We start from the raw sequence: 16,313 nt of genomic DNA, 5'->3' as shown, positions 1-16,313 counted from the left end.
TCCCCAAGTCTTCTGAAAGCAACACAAGGACACTCATTAATCTAGAGCAGAAGCAATATCAGCCTCAGTAGCTACAGCTGTTTAATTGATGATGGTTTGGTGCAGCAGTGGAGTCAACCAATGCTTCAGGCAGGCGTGCTTGTGTGTGCGCCGGAGAAACTAAATGTAGGTCAGTCAAAGATGTGCTTTGCAGTGTGCCGACGCAGGCTTTAGTAGTACAATCATTTATCGCTCTTCTGATTGGCTCTCCTGCTCAACTTCTCATTCCTTCTTTAACTCGAGCTCTGCCTGGATTTGGTGTCAAGAGGCCCAGGGTGTGTTTCAAAATAAAGCTCACAAACATAGCTTGTACATGTCTCAGTGCGACTGACAAACAACTTCTACTCAAGCTCCATTTTCTACAGAAAATCACAGCCAGAAATGCATGAAAGAGACATTTGAAAAACATTGAACTATTACAGCAGTGACGTGATCACCCACACAGTTTACAGTAAAAGATGAAAAAATACTTAATTGAGGTTCATTATATCAACCTTCCACCATAATCTTTTTCATTTCTTTTTTTAAACACGAGTCAGAATCAAACTTTTGCTTCTCTCAAGAGCACTGTGGCACAAGTTAGCATGTGCACCAATTGCACAATATTCAATACGTTAAAACAAATCCACTTCAGCATTGTAAGGTTGTTGTGCTGTACTATCTGTGTTAGGCATGTTTGTGCACCGAGGCAGAAGCTCTTGGCTCGGGAGATTCATCATCATTCTCTGGGGTGTGTTGTTAAGGTCGGCTCTCCCACTGAGTGCTGCTGCTTAGCACCTCGGCTCTTGCCCCGTTCCCCACGCTGCCCACAAGAATTGATCACACTACCAAACATAACTTACACTTACAGCAGTAAACACGCAGCCATATATAGTAGCCTATGTTCAAACGTGCACTACCACTCATAGTTACAATTCTGCAATCTTGTGGAAATGTGCTATCATCACTATGCGTTCTTTCTTATAATGTCATGTTTAGCCGTAAATAAAATAGTTTTTTTTCAAGAATTAATTTTTTGTTTGTTTCAAATAGAGATTGTGATTCTCCCACGATTCTGAACTGCCAACTAAACAAAATAACATGTCATTTACTAGAGGCGCTGACAAAATGTTAACTGCAGCTGCAGTCTATTTAAAAATGTTTAATTCTCAGATAGCACACGTACATCGCAGAGACGTCTATTTGATATCTGGAAGACGTATGTTTTTTGTATATATTTTTTTTAAAGTGATTCAAAGTCATTATTAAGTGATTCAAAGTCAAACTAACTCATTAGCATACATTTTATATAAAAAAGAAATATATATTTTGTTCTCCCCACCGCTATACCAAAAGCATAATGAATCGTGACTTCAAAACTGATGTACATATGGAATAGTCATTGTTGTGTACTGTTACACCCTTAGTAGTGATGTAACAACAGGTTTCCTCCTGCAGAACTAAAGTAAGACATGACCCATGGAAACCTCTGGGGTGCTGGAGAGATGCTCTGATCTCATCCACTCAGTCATTTCCAAAGGAAATCTCTGCTTTCCGACCCGATAACTCTTTATTAGGTTTATTGTGCCAACTCAAACAACATGAAAACTGATATTCTCATGTTCTCAGTCTTTTCATGTTAAAGATCTCAAGAATTTTAAAAGAGATTATTGAAAAAGGATTTTTGTTTAAATACTTTTATAGAGATTCTAATCAAAAAGTACAAATTAGCCAACAAAATACTGAGGAGCCAAGCATAACTAGAAATATCTACAATTCATTAACAACATAATATTTATTACATTTCGGCTAACTTCTATGTCTTATCCTTTTAAAACTCCCAGATATTTCTAACCATGAGGGATCCAGCTCAACCAGAGAGAGAGAGAGAGAGAGAGAGAGAGAGAGAGAGAGAGAGAGAGATAGAGGGAGAGAGAGAGGCAGAGAGAGAGGCAGAGAGAGAGAGAGAGAGAGAGAGAGAGAGAGAGAGAGAGAGGCAGAGAGAGAGAGAGAGGCAGAGAGAGAGAGAGAGGCAGAGAGAGAGAGAGAGGGAGGCAGAGAGAGAGAGAGAGAGAGAGAGAGAGAGAGAGAGAGAGAGAGAGAGAGAGAGAGAGAGAGAGAGAGAGAGAGAGAGAGAGAGAGAGAGAGAGAGAGAGAGAGAGAGAGGCAGAGAGAGAGAGAGATGAAGCACTAGGCCACTAGTTATGTATAGCATGTTCTCTGATGCATGCTTAGCTGCAGAAGATATTTAACACATTTTAGCGGTTTTATGGGTATGCTGCTGTGTGTGTGTGTTCAATCGAGTCGTGGTTTAGATCTCTGTGAGAGGAATGTGCAAGGTTTAGCTAATCTTTCTTGGTACGCCAGAGAGAGCAGTGGCAGAGTGTTAGGTGAGGACTTGCTGTTGCTCAACAGGAAACTCAAACATTCTGCGGCATGTAACACGCACGGAACAGCTTGTTGATGCACTTTTCCATTTTATCCTCTGTAGCCATCTCTCAAACACAGAAGTAATGGCCATAACATAATAATTGCATTCAAATAAGCACAGTAATGACCAATAAAGAGCCATGGCTTTATAAAAACTATAAAACACAACTAGCCTTGTGAAAAGAGCGCATTAATTTTTTTCATTAGTAAACAACAAAATGTTTGCCTGATAAAAAGGAAAAAAACTTTATTTACATGTTTTTTTATAGAATGTTTTTTTATAGAATTCATTTATTGAAACAATTTCAATCCTGGATGCTGATTGTTCAATACAGTGTTCCCGCAGTGTTTTACTACAAAGCTTCAACCTGTTCACCTGCAAAACATCTGTGGTGGATCGTTGTTTTTGGTGAATTGTGTAAATATGAAAAGTGTTTACCTAAAGGCGTTTCTTTAAATAAATACAAAAAAATACTTTTGAGAGACTCAACAGGAAAAGAAGAGAAGCCAATGTTCTCATTCAGTCACAATATGAACTACCCGTGTGCTCTTTGTGCTCTTCCTACAACTTCCTTTAAAAACAGTATGTAATGATGTTAGGGTTAAGGTAAAAAGCGATTTACCTGAGGCCACAGCCGCATTGCTGGCTTGGCTGCTACTGCTGCTAACATCCACGTACAGCTCATCCTCTGCCTCAGTGGAGGAAGGGGAGGAGGAGTCAGAGGTCAGCTCCTCACTGGAGCTGCTGGTACTGTGCAAGAGGGCGTACTTCTTCCGTGCGATCACCTCTCGCTTCTTCCTCTGCAGCAGTAATCGCTCCTTCTGCTTTGGAGTCCGCTGGGCTCCGCCTCCCGCCCCACCCTTTACAAACCGCTTTCTGTGCAACGACCTGCGTGAGCTGAGACATGGACGTTTCACATGATTGCTTTCTGGCTCAAGTCGAGCCCATTTGTGCGACCTGCTGGCACGAGTCCGGGCGAGCAGTGGCCTCATGCCTACTGCCGTGCCGCCCACTGCACTGCCGGTGGAAGCCGAACCAGGAGCCTTGAGCTGCTGCTGCTGTCTCACTGTCATCAGGCCGCCGTCCTCCTCTGAGCTAAGAGTGTCCGAGTCACCAAACCGAAGGCTGGAGGAGGGCGAAGAGGCACAGTCACTCAATGAGGACTCTGGGTTCCTCTCGTCCTCGCTACGTGTCTCTAGCAGCAAGGGCCTGTGGCGGGGCGGAGTAAGGGCTGCCTCACTCACTGGCGCTTCCTTCAGAGAACAATACGACGGCCCAGGCTGCTGGCTCTTGCGCTTTTTGCGTCCCGACAAGCCTCTGTCACAGTCTCTGCGACCTCCAGCATCTCGTGAAGGCCGGTGCCTTGTCTCGGCACACAGCGGAGAAGGGAAATCACTTCCTGCCTTGCCAATCACCTCCATCTCAGCGGGGAAGCTCTTAGCTGTCTCCATTGGTTCGGGGTTAGCCAGAGGCCCCTTCAGGGGCTCCTGCTTATGTCGTGCATCAGACGGAATCTCACTCTTCATTGCGACTAACCCACAACGAAGTGCCACCAAGGCTCAATACGCTGAATCCTAAGGTTCCATTGGAGATCCAGCAATCCTCCAACTGGAAAATATGAAACATATGCACAGAATGAGAATATTGTCCCCAAAAGACAAACAAATTATTAAATCAAGATTTATACATATATATATATATAGCCTATATATATATAGCCTATATATATATATATATATATATATATATATATATATATATATATACACACACACACAACATATATTATTACAAATTTAGGGCCAGATTTACTAAACAGGGCGTGAGTGAAAAATAAAAAGCGTAGATGTGAGTGGAAATTCTGCATGTGATCTACAGACAACGTGCAAATTTAAGAACTGCTTCAAATGCATGCAATAAGGTCAGCCGCAAAAATAACGCTCTACACCTTTTCAGCACTAATTTTTCTTTCACCTCATGTCTTTAGTAAATCCTGACAGTACTTTTTAATGCCAAAAGAGGGTTAACGGCGCTGATGCAAGCTGTTAATAAATCCCCTTAAACTGTTTACTATGTTGTTAATATATTTTGATATGTAATTGTTTTAAATTACAAAGTCAAAGCTGAATTTTCAGCAGTCTAATCCAGTCTTCAGTGTCAAGTGACTCTTAGAAATTATTCTAATATGCTGATTTGGTGCTCAAGAAACATTTCTTATTTTTATCAATGTTGAAAACATTTAATCTGCTTAATATTTTTTGGAAAACATGATGCAGTTTTCTCAGGATTTTTTGATTCTTCCATTTTACTGAACATAAGAACTACCTACTTGTCTTAATGCCACAATAAAAGTAGCCTACAAAGAATAAACAAGTAATAAGACCCTGGTTGACGAGTGATGAACTTCCAGCGCGGTTTCAGCTGTGGTGCATGAACCAAGACCTGTCAATCTGAGCAATCAAACCAATCCAAGCGTGGTCCAGATGTAAAACAGTGTCTGATTGGTCTGTACACATCATCCCTTCCCACTATACTCACCCACCCACCAACCAACCAACCAACCCACCAGACCAAAGATCCAGTTTTCCACATGACGTTGGAAAACACTGCATCATGATCGTGACGCTATCGGATCCCAGAAGTCCTACAGCTTTAGCCAAGCAGCATGTCATATCACTCCGTGATCTACGCATTATTGTCTTATGTTGTGTTTAGGCTCGTTCAAGATCACCTGCTCTAAAAAAGATGAAGTAACAAAACAAAAAAAGCATCAAACTGTTTTCACATGTGTCGCTGTCACTTTTTCATACAAACACTTAGTATAGTTTGGTTTAACTGAATAACAAATAGGCCTATGCTTGTATTCTGCTTGTTGAGACCTTTTCAATGATATATGACGATATTGGTTATGTTCGATGATTTTACAGATCACATTTTCATGTAAAGCAGCAAGTTTTTCACGCTATAAAAAAATAGAGCACTTCTAATGTCAGCAAATTTTAAAACTACTTGTTAAAGGATGGTCATATTCCTTATATTCACTGTACATCCAAACTTCTAAGTTTAAACAAGTTTAAAACAACACTTATTTTGTGTTGGTTAAGCAAGTGGTTGTTAAAGGGCTGGTAAAATGCCCTTTTCACAAGATGTAAAATAAACCTCTGATGTCCCCAGAGTGTGTGTGTGTGAAGTTTTAGCACAAAATATCCCACAGATATTTTATATAGCATGTTAAATTTTTAACTTTTTTAGGGTTTGCAAAAACGCACCGTTTTGTGCCTGGCCCTTTAAATGCAAATGAGCTGCTGCAGAGGGCGGGGTTTCAAAAGCTCATGTGTGTTTTAGCAGCTGCGATTCCCTCACGCAGACACACTAAAATGACAGAAACGGTTCTGCCTTTAATGTTAAAACAGAGTCAGACAAAGATGGAGAGACTCAAGAAGAAGTGACAACACGTAGAATGCAACAGGACGTCTCTGAATGGTTAGGCCTAGTTGATGAATTTATGTTGCTGATGTGGAGTTAACTATCTTCAATTAGGATATCATGTTATGGTAATCTATAAATCACTGTTGGAACTGTTGTTAGAAGCACACAGAGTGACTTTCTCTAGCATGTGAAAAGACGGATGCTACAGTTTGAGCTGACTCACAAATGTACTCTTATACAACAACTTTTCCTCTTCTCAACATGGACTGCGTGTTCCCGGGGGCGGGGTTTATGTACATTTTAGGCTTGCTGATGTCACTAACACGGGAGGAATGTCGTGTAGTCCATACAAGCTGTTTGTTGTAGTCCTTTTCTTTAAAAGCAAATATCTTCCTTTGCTTTGAACTTTGAGCGTTGTAACTTTGCAGATGTTGTTTATGCTCAAACAGCAACATTTCACACTAACTAAAGTTAGAAAAGTGAAATCATACTCAACCACCCCTTTAAATAACGTGATAACTTAGTAACACCCCCATTTCGGATTTCAAATGTTAAGTTTAACTATAATGATTATTCGATTATTAATTTAAACAATGATAGGAATTTGACAACTGACATCCTTACCTACCAGTGGTGGCTCCTGACCATAGATTTAGGTAGGGCATATATTCTGGGTCTTAAACATTTTGCAAGCTTTATAATGTAATCACTGAACAAACGCAGAACACTTTTGGCAGAGGTTGCGTTATTTAGCCTGAGGGTGGCTACAGTGACACATTAAAAAGCCACAAAACGGTATTTTGTAATAAATTTGACACGGTAAATGACAAAATTTGAAAGTTGAGGCTGTTTCATATCAAAAGTAACCTGCTCTGTCCTGTTTGTTGGCACGTTGCCAGTGTCATCTTTGCTCCGCAATGTATATTTTTCACTGCGTGAGAACATGTGTGGCGTGAGAGCGGCATGGCTTGTCGGACATAACAAAAGTAACTAAAGGAGGCTGGTCTTTCGAACGGTCAATTAGACTGCATTGCAGTTCCGTTTTCCACCACAGATTTACACGGGAAAATTGTGGAGCGCTGTGGAGCTGTGGAGGGCTCAGGAACCCTCTGGCCTGCTTCCTATCATGATACATACCTGCCGAAGCCATACGCTACATTTTAAATCATCCCTCTCACTTTACAACTATTTGTTTCAGAATTCTGACCACATTTACGATTTATTATAAACTCGGTTATTTTGGAGGTCTATGTTTTGGAGGAATATTTTGGTGGGGCACTGCCCCATCTGCCCTTACAGATGAGCCGCGGCTGCTACCTACATCATGACAAGAGAAGAACGTATAGGACAACAAGCACACCACTAGTTTACCAATGCAAAACCTAGCTCTGACTTAGACTTGAACATTGTTTTAGAAGCCATTTCTGGCAGTTATCCAGGCAGTTCTTGTTCGCGCTCTAATAAAAGAAAGGAAATGGTGAAAGGTCATCTCTTACACTGCATAGACAGAAATCAGCAACCGTACACGTTTCAGGAGCGACTTAATACCTCCTGCAAAAGACTAAACGCATTAATCTACCATGCACAGGATAATGCTGCTAGGGGTCATTATTTCCCCCCTCACCTAGCCTATAGTTTTCCATTATTCTTATGATAATTGCATAGGAAAAGAGCAGCCCACATCTCTCACACAATGTGACGTCTAATAGCAGACAGCTGTTTGTTGTTTTGCATTAAATGGTGTTCAATACAGGTGTATATGAAGAGCCTCTTCATCTTGATCCTTGTATAATGTAGTTATTTAGGCTGAAGCAACCGAATTAAATCCCTCTCAAATTAGGTTCCTGCTTGCTTGCATAATGGGTATTTATCCATCACTGCCCGTAATTTTCACAATCATTACCAACGTCCACAAAGCCTCTTCCTCCTCTCATTATGAAAATCTAACAATTCAGCCATTTTATTCATTACCTCTTTTATTCTCATCTCACAACCATCTTTCTCTCTTTAATCAAAATCTCGCTGTGTTCCGATCACTGTTCCATTCACCAGAATCCCATTATGCGCTAACATTTCTTCAGCCATTCCTAATTAACATCTCAGGCACCCAGAGTGGCACCATGCCCCAAACGCCTTCACAGAAGCCACGGCAAGGCCCTGAGTTCCCTTACCTGTAAATTATGAAAGCAAACATCGGTTTCATAAGGCATATAGGCTAGGGCTGTTGGAACGAATTTCGAAATTCTAATATAATTCTAATATTAAAAAAATAAATACTATTCGAATGCTGAAGTTACTATTCGAATATTGCTTTTTATTTATTTTTTTATTATTTTATTATATGCAATCTTGCCTTTCTCGCCAACTTGGCTTACACACGCATGTGAAAATGAAATGCTTTTGTTTCGTCTGAAAATACAGTTTTTGAATCGTAACAATTGTGCGCGTTAACCGCTGCATCATAACAATAGTCAATAATGGCGGAGAGCAATGTCACGGTAACGGAGATCACCACTCCTGACAATTTGAGAAGCGATGTGTGGAAGGTGTTTGGATTTGAAACCATAAATGGGAAAATCACAAATAAAGAAGTGGCAATTTGCAGAATATGCAAAATCCGCATGAAATATCACACCACAACTAGCAACCTTAGGGCACATCTGACAACGCTTCACCCTGACAAGCTAGGCGATCTGTCCAAGGTACCGCCGCTAAAACAGGCAAGAATGACGTCTTTTCTGCCTCTCTCTTCATCACGGGGCTTACCTGCTGTCCGCCAAAATGCGATTACAGACAAACTGACACGGTTTATCTGTAAAGATATGAGACCGATCAACCTCACGCAGGGGTCTGGATTTAAAGAGTTTATTCACAAGCTTGAGCCAAGGTACACGGTTCCTAGCCGCGCAACAATCACCGACAGAGTTGTGAAACTCTAAGACACAACAGCAGACAACATCAGACAAATGATCAGTGGAAAAAAGATCGCCCTGACCACAGATGGCTGGACGTCACTTGCCACGGAGGCATATGTGACGGTCACCGCACATTTTATAGATGATGACTGGGAATTAAAAGATGTAATTCTCAAAACGGCTGAAGCGCAGAAAAGCCACACCGCCGAGAACGTTGCTGAGTGCATCTCAAACATACTCGGAGAGTACAACGTTAGTCGTGAGTCAGTGCTTTCCATCACCACTGACAACGCGGCTAATTATATCAACGCTGTCGAGAGGCACCTGCAGGCCGTCAATGTCCCGTGCATGACACATACCATTAACTTGGCTGTGAGGAAAGGGCTGGCAGTGCGAGCTATAGAAACTCCAATCAGCAGACTGAAGGCCACAGCACTGCATTTTAACAAATCCACTACCGACAGCTACCTTTTGGAATCCAAACAAAAGCTGCTTGGTCTTAAACCTGCTAAGCTAATAAACGACTGCGCTACCCGATGGAACAGCACTTACGACATGGTGTGTCGGGCAGCCGAGCAACAAGCTCCGGTAGCAGCGGTCATCATGGAAAAGAAACTTTGTCATCTCGAGTTGACTACCCGCGAGTGGACCCTTATGGAGCAGGTGAGTGATAAAAATGATGTACGCATGCAATGTATGCATTACATGTAATAACAGGTGATAATGATTGACCAATTAATAGGCTAGATTTTTTTATTAATAATAGGAAGTTACAGAAGAGGGAATAGCAGCATTATGCATAGCTGCGTTACGTTAAGTTGCTAGCCATAAAATAACTGCCGTTGCTATGCAACCATGAACAGAGGCGCGCCTGGAAAACGAATTTGCACGCGCAGAAAACGCGCTATGTGAACGGCTCTTTCCTCCTCTCTGGTCAACAAGTGGATTCAGAGAAACCGCATTAGTTCATTCTAACTATGTTTGTGTGTATTTACGTAGGTGAGAGCAGTGCTTAAGCCATTCAAAGTGGCCACTGAGGCGTTATCCACCGACCGATTTCCAACAGCATCAGCTGTTCTCCCGCTGAAGTATGTACTTTTGTCAAATCTTCAGCCATCCACCAGTGATCCGGCAGCACTCAATGAAATGAAAACTAAGATAAAGACAGACCTCTACAATCGATACAGTCGAGACAAGGATGCCTTCAAGCTGCTTAATACGGCTAGTTACCTTGACCCGCGTTTCCATCGGCTAATTCATTTAGAACGAGACCAACGGCAGGAGGTACGGGAGAAAATAAAAGCAGAGATAAGTCAGCTGCCAGTGTTTGCGGAGCGAGCAGCCATGGCTACGGGGATAACGCGCCATGAGAAAACCGCTCTCAGTGCTATGGGGGACCTTTTTAGTGATGTTTATCGCCAAGGAGCAGACGCATCAGGTGGTGCATCAGGCTTAGATATAGGAGCCGTGCTGGAGCAAGAAATGTTGATCTACGAAAGTGAGACCCCACTACCCACCGACAGCAACCCATTATCATGGTGGAAGACGTCACAGTCTAGGTACCCCCACCTTGCCGAGCTGGCACGGCGCTACTTGAGCATCCCGGCCACCTCAGTTAGAGCAGAAAGGGTTTTCTCCACGGCTGGGATTATAGTAAACAAAAAACGCTCTGCTCTAGATTCAGAAAACGTTGATCGTCTTGTGTTTTTGGCCAACAACCTTAGGGATTAAATCCTGACAATGTTTTTTGTAATGTTGAATGCAAATGTTACGCACATTGCTTTAGACATCTTCATTTTATTTAAATTGTTTTTCTTCAATTTGTGAAGATCGGTTGTGTTCATGTTCAATAGAAGCTGTGCAGTTAGTGATGCAGTCCCATCACCCATTGTTTTTTTATATATAAAAAATGTCCATTAAAGTTGTCAAATTAAAGTCATTCATTTTGTTCCGCTGTTTTATTGTTAATAAGAAAGCGATCACCCGTTTCTAAATGTTTATTGTAACGTTAGCTGTCCCTCTAGTGGACAGAACGTGTAACAACAACCAAATGCTATAGTGGCATTGACGATCCATAAGGCTGTTTAAAGGAGAACTCCAGCGCAAAATGAACCTTTGGTCTAATTACACATTGTTACCTAGTCAACCGTTATCTGAGATTTGTTTTCATGATTATCGAATGTAAATAGTTTTATCTCTAAAAACAGTTTAGCCTATAACGCTAGTATATGGGGCGTAGAGTAATGACAAATAAAAATCGCTTGTTAATACCACTAACAAGGCTCAAAATAGCCCCACACTAACACGGCAGCATAATGAGGGTCCCTACCTTCAAACCGAAGCATTGAGAACTTTGACAGTGTCCAGACAGTTTAATAAGAAGATATTTTATACATACAGTCAACTTCACGTATACAAGCAGAAGCCATCTTAGAAAAACAGACTCGATCAGTCGATCAACGAAACGCCGATCTAAATGCGCTGGACCATATGAGATTCTACACAGTAGGGCTGGGCGATATGGCCCCAAAAAAATATCACGATATTTTTTTTTATATCAGTCGATATCGATAATTATCGATAAATGTCAAATCTTTATTTATTTCAAGTTTAAAGACAGATTTTTACTCCTAAGTGAAAGCTGTAGAAACCAGAGCGTTGTGTTTTTAAACTACTCTTTATTGTCAGAACATATCATGACAAACACTTGCCAAACAGGTGAACATTCACAAATCCGATGTAGAACATTCAAACATTTGTCCTTAACAAAATAAATCTCTTTATTTCAGTAGTATTAGCTTGAGTTAGGATGCAGATTTACTTTATACAATTTATGTTCATTAACAAAAACAGTAACATCTGTTAAAAAAAAGTAACAACATTATTTTTATTTGGTAAAATGTAATATTCTTTAGTTTTATTAAAATTAACCATTGGTCATCCAGCATCATGCATTTAGATCATGATAACCACAGATAAAATGTAACTTTATGGTTTCTATGGTATTTATGAAAACCAGTAGCCTAAATACATTATTAAAAACTGTAATCATATTCCATTAGTCCTTTAATACATTGTCTACATTAATAATATTATACAATTCAATATATATATATATATCCCACGCACATTTATATATTATATATAGCATACAATATTACTAGACTAACGTTAAATCCGTGGTAAATGATGGGAATGTGTAGACGGAGAAGCTTCTGACTGTATCGTTGCGCACAGTGCTTCTCCTGTTCGTCAGCGCTGTTCATCTGCCTTTAAACTGGTTTAAATCACTGAGACATTTGTGTTCCTCGCTGAATACAAGCGCTTCTCACTGGATCTTGTGACCGAGACCGATCAGAGTAAACGCGTCTGCTCGAGTGAGCTCGCGCTGCCGTTTGGACTTTGAGCCGAGCGGATAAACGGTCCGTGTGGCGCGCGGTTCAAATGAGATTCGTTCCGCTTTTGGCGCAAAAACATTATCGAACATTTATCGAGCTCTTGATATCGTTTTATCGAGAAAAAATATATCGCGATAATTATCGTTATCGTTTTATCGCCCAGCCCTACTACACAGTTCAGCGCATTTGGATCGGCGTTTCGTTGATTGACTGATCGAGTCTGTTTTTCTAAGATGGCTTCTGCTTGTATACGTGAAGTTGACTGTATGTATAAAATATCTTCTTATTAAACTGTCTGGACACTGTCAAAGTTCTCAATGCTTCGGTTTGAAAGGTAGGGACCCTCATTATGCTGCCGTGTTAGTGTGGGGCTATTTTGAGCCTTGTTAGTGGTATTAACAAGCGATTTTTATTTGTCATTACTCTACGCCCCATATACTAGCGTTATACTAGCGTTATAGGCTAAACTGTTTTTAGAGATAAAACTATTTACATTCGATAATCATGAAAACAAATCTCAGATAACGATTGACTAGGTAACAATGTGTAATTAGACCAAAGGTTCATTTTGCGCTGGAGTTCTCCTTTAATGTTGTAAATATTAATAATAGGGTGAATTTGAGCATTTAAATAATTAAATTAAGCATAATTAAATAAAATAAAGAATGAAATTCGAATAGTATTATAGAGGAAGATTGACAGCCCTAGGCCTAGTCTCTCTATTTGAGTCAACTTTTCTGTCTCTGGTAACAGTGTCAAAGAGTTACTTTCCTGTATTCAGCAATTTAAACACTAAACATTCCAGGAGTTAATACGGCCACAGTTTGAGTGTGCTTAAGGACAGCACATCGACCTAGCATACAAATTAGAAACAAAACTTACAAAGAAAGGATTGCCCTGCAAAACATACTGCCTCTTACAATGAAAAGACTATAGAATAAGTAATAAGTAGTAATACCATCATGTATTACTATACTATGTATACACCATTTAGGGGTGTGAATCCGAATCGTCACTGGTCTCCACGATTCATTTCAATTACGATTATCAAGTCAACGATTCGATATCACAATGCATCACGTTGCGTTGCTATATTACTGCACATGGCTACATTTTGTCAATGAATACAACTAGTCGTCAGATATATGAACTCCCTTTTTATTTTATCTGCTCCAAGAAAGTACACTTCCTGAATGTAATCAAACTAAACTTTAGTCTGCACACAGCAGATGACAGGAGCATTTGGAACTAATAAACACTCGTAAAATTCTTAAAATGCACAAAACTAGTCTAAGTAGTAATAAGTTACAACAGCGCACACGCTCGCATGCATGCACACACATGCAAGCACGCGCTCGCTCACACACGCACGTACGGTCGCACACTCACGCGCTGTAAATGTTTAAATAGGGGGTGCATTTATTACTCGCTTTAGTGTTTCGCCTCCCTCCGTCATTTTACGCTATGAGACAAGCGCATATGCGACAAATGAAGCCAGAGAAACGTCAGTACTCAGTAGGCTATAATAGATTATGGTATATCTATATTACTGCATCGATGCAGAATTGTCCACGTCCACATCGCGATACATTGTATAAATTATTCATTTCAACACCTCTAACACCATTGTGTTATCATTGGTAGCCTATAATAAATGCCTAGAATGGGGTATATAAATAATGGTCTGTATACACTACCATTTAAACGTTTGCAGTTTAGGCACTATTTATTTGATCAAAATACAGCAAGAACAGTTATATTGTGAAATATTCAATGTAAAATAACTTGCATAAGTAACCGTTTTCCATTTTAATATACCGGTATTTTAAAATGTAATTTATCTCTGAAATCAGTTTAACTGTAACTTGCAAACACTGGGTGCAATCAATGTAGGCCTATAGAATATTAATATAGACTTAATATATTAGAAACTGTTGCTGTATCAGAAAGGTGAAAAGATTTCAAAAGAATAAAACCCCTACAAAATGTCTTCCACAAAAGTAAACGAAGTCAAGAGCCCAGTAACTGCAGTCAAAATGTTATACTGTAACTATAGCAATATTGTTATTCTATCAAGACCACTAACTTTTATTATGACCCACTGACATTGAGCAATATCCAGTTTCACAAAAGCAAACCAAGAGAAACTCCCTCACATAGACCGGACCCACGGTCTATAACCTCAGAAAACATCAACCTATGCCTATAAAGCTGTGAATATATAAGAAAAAGGGGAACATTGAGAAACATTTGCATTTTTTTCAGAAAACACACCAAAAAAACAGGTTTTAAAAGGTCTCCCTGCTGTAAATATTATTGTTGTTACTGCAAGACTCAGATGAGGAACCCAGACTTGCACCACATAAAAACAGTAGGGCTTCTATTGCATGACTAAACTGATTTATTAATTATTTATTACGTTTCTTAGCACAATTTACACTCTTCACTCCATCAAGAAATAAGAGCTCAAACTGTGTTCATCGTTGTCCCTGAGCTAGACTGCTCTCCCAGGCTCCTCTGAGGCTGATCCTGTCAACCTGTGATGTACCGCTGTGCCATGCAACAAAGTGCACCACAGCACCTCCATATGAAGCGGCCCCAGAGGGCCCCATTGCGGCAGTCCCTCTTGACGCCAAGGTGGATACAGATTTCAGAAGATAGGGGATTTTAGGGGGCTGTTTTAATTCCTTCCCCAGGGATCGCTGTGTATATCTATGTTGAGTAGCTCCGCCATAAGCAATAGCATGACACACACAGCCCAAACGTAAGAGAATAACTGTAAATATCACTACAAAATCACCACACAAATCAAGGCTCAGAAGCACAAAAAGTAACTGTTTAAGTGAATGAAGGTTTTTGTAGTCAATACGCAATTAATAGTGATGTATAGGCTATATATATATATATATATATATATATATATATAAATATTATACATAATATTTAAATTATCATCAGATATTATATTATTATGCAGTTGTCTACTGTCTACGTCACTGATGTAACTGCTTTTTCCAAGTATGAATTGGGGGTGTTTCTGCTAACTGTATTTTTTTAGCATCACATGATTCAACTAAAAAGATTAATTTTGAATACACTAATCTGCAGTGGCACAACCCTATAACTAGATACTGTAATGGAACATGACTAAAATATATATAATGAAATATAGTAAAAAAACCATAAAATCTTAGACAACAACAAATCTAAAAACAGAGGATTTGTGGTTCATTTCTGACTGGATACAGACGTCAAACATTTATTTAATCAAGGTCGAAGCTCCAAAAAACATCATCGCACCATAAACCACTGACACCACTGACATTCAGTCGCTTAACGGACGCATTCAATTCAAGCACGTTTTCGTCTATTTAGAGACATCTGTAACGATACATTATTATATTGAGATATAGTTGATGTAAATTATATGATTCTCGATATAGAGTTAGTTGTATCCAAGGCTCAGCTTATTGTATGGTATAATTCCCCCAAAAATTTAAAGTCTGTCATCATTTACTCACTGTCATGTCTTTTCAGATTATATGATTGTCGTTTCAGATATAAATGTTGAATTTAATGTATAATAACGCAATGAGAGATAATTTGTGGGTCCTGATAATAATAACAATATTTTAATAATAATAAACTTCTAATGATAAAAAGATACCTCTCCTTTATTTTGCCTTAAATTATCACGATAGTATTGTATCGTAAGTTCAGTAATCAAATGCATCATTACACCACTTGCACTGGACAACTAGTTGTAAGCCATGTCAAATTATTTTTGAGTCACAGTGAACTGTATAATCATGACGGGGTTAGTTTACTCACGGAGACTCGATTACTAAGCGTTTCAATTCATTGTTGGTTGTTTAAAATATGTGATGGATAAACTCGCACCTCTGGACTTGTTTACTTAACACGCTCATTTGTGATAAAACTTCCCAATGTTATTAACATCACATTTTTTTATACGGTCACTGAATGCGGTTGTGAGTCCTGAAAATGTGCAGGCTCATATTAAGCAGCTACGCCATAATAGCCATTAGCATTCGGCACGAGTTTTGTTGTGCGTGAAATCGGGATGTCAAAATACCACCAAAAATACAGGATACTCGATAC

The 16,313-nt window shown here is 39.7% G+C and overlaps 2 protein-coding genes across 9 annotated transcripts in view; one reads left to right on the top strand and one right to left on the bottom strand.

Annotated features, from left to right (window-relative positions):
• The window catches only part of rnf111 (ring finger protein 111), a gene marked incomplete at its 3' end in the record, with an annotated part of 44,082 nt that overhangs the window by 24,645 nt on the left and 3,124 nt on the right, over positions 1–16,313 (bottom strand). For all 8 annotated transcript variants that reach the window (XM_079597293.1, XM_079597295.1, XM_079597297.1 and 5 more), the window contains exon 2: positions 3,072–4,057. In XM_079597293.1, coding sequence (XP_079453419.1) covers positions 3,072–3,975 — 904 coding nt within the window. In that variant the 5' untranslated portion in view covers positions 3,976–4,057. The remainder of the gene's footprint in view (positions 1–3,071; positions 4,058–16,313) is intronic.
• LOC306987860 (E3 SUMO-protein ligase ZBED1-like) lies at positions 8,845–10,524 on the top strand (the record flags this gene model as incomplete). The annotated part of the gene is made up of 2 exons (XM_079592456.1): positions 8,845–9,456; positions 9,793–10,524. The coding sequence occupies 2 exons, from the start codon at positions 8,845–8,847 to the stop codon at positions 10,522–10,524; spliced, it is 1,344 nt and encodes a 447-aa protein (XP_079448582.1).

Source organism: Phoxinus phoxinus, assembly GCF_949152265.1.
Source record: "Phoxinus phoxinus genome assembly, chromosome: 2".
NCBI classification, from domain to species: Eukaryota; Metazoa; Chordata; class Actinopteri; order Cypriniformes; family Leuciscidae; genus Phoxinus; species Phoxinus phoxinus.
The sequence above is the reverse complement of the archived record's forward strand: the minus strand, read 5'-3'. Positions and strand labels throughout refer to the sequence as shown.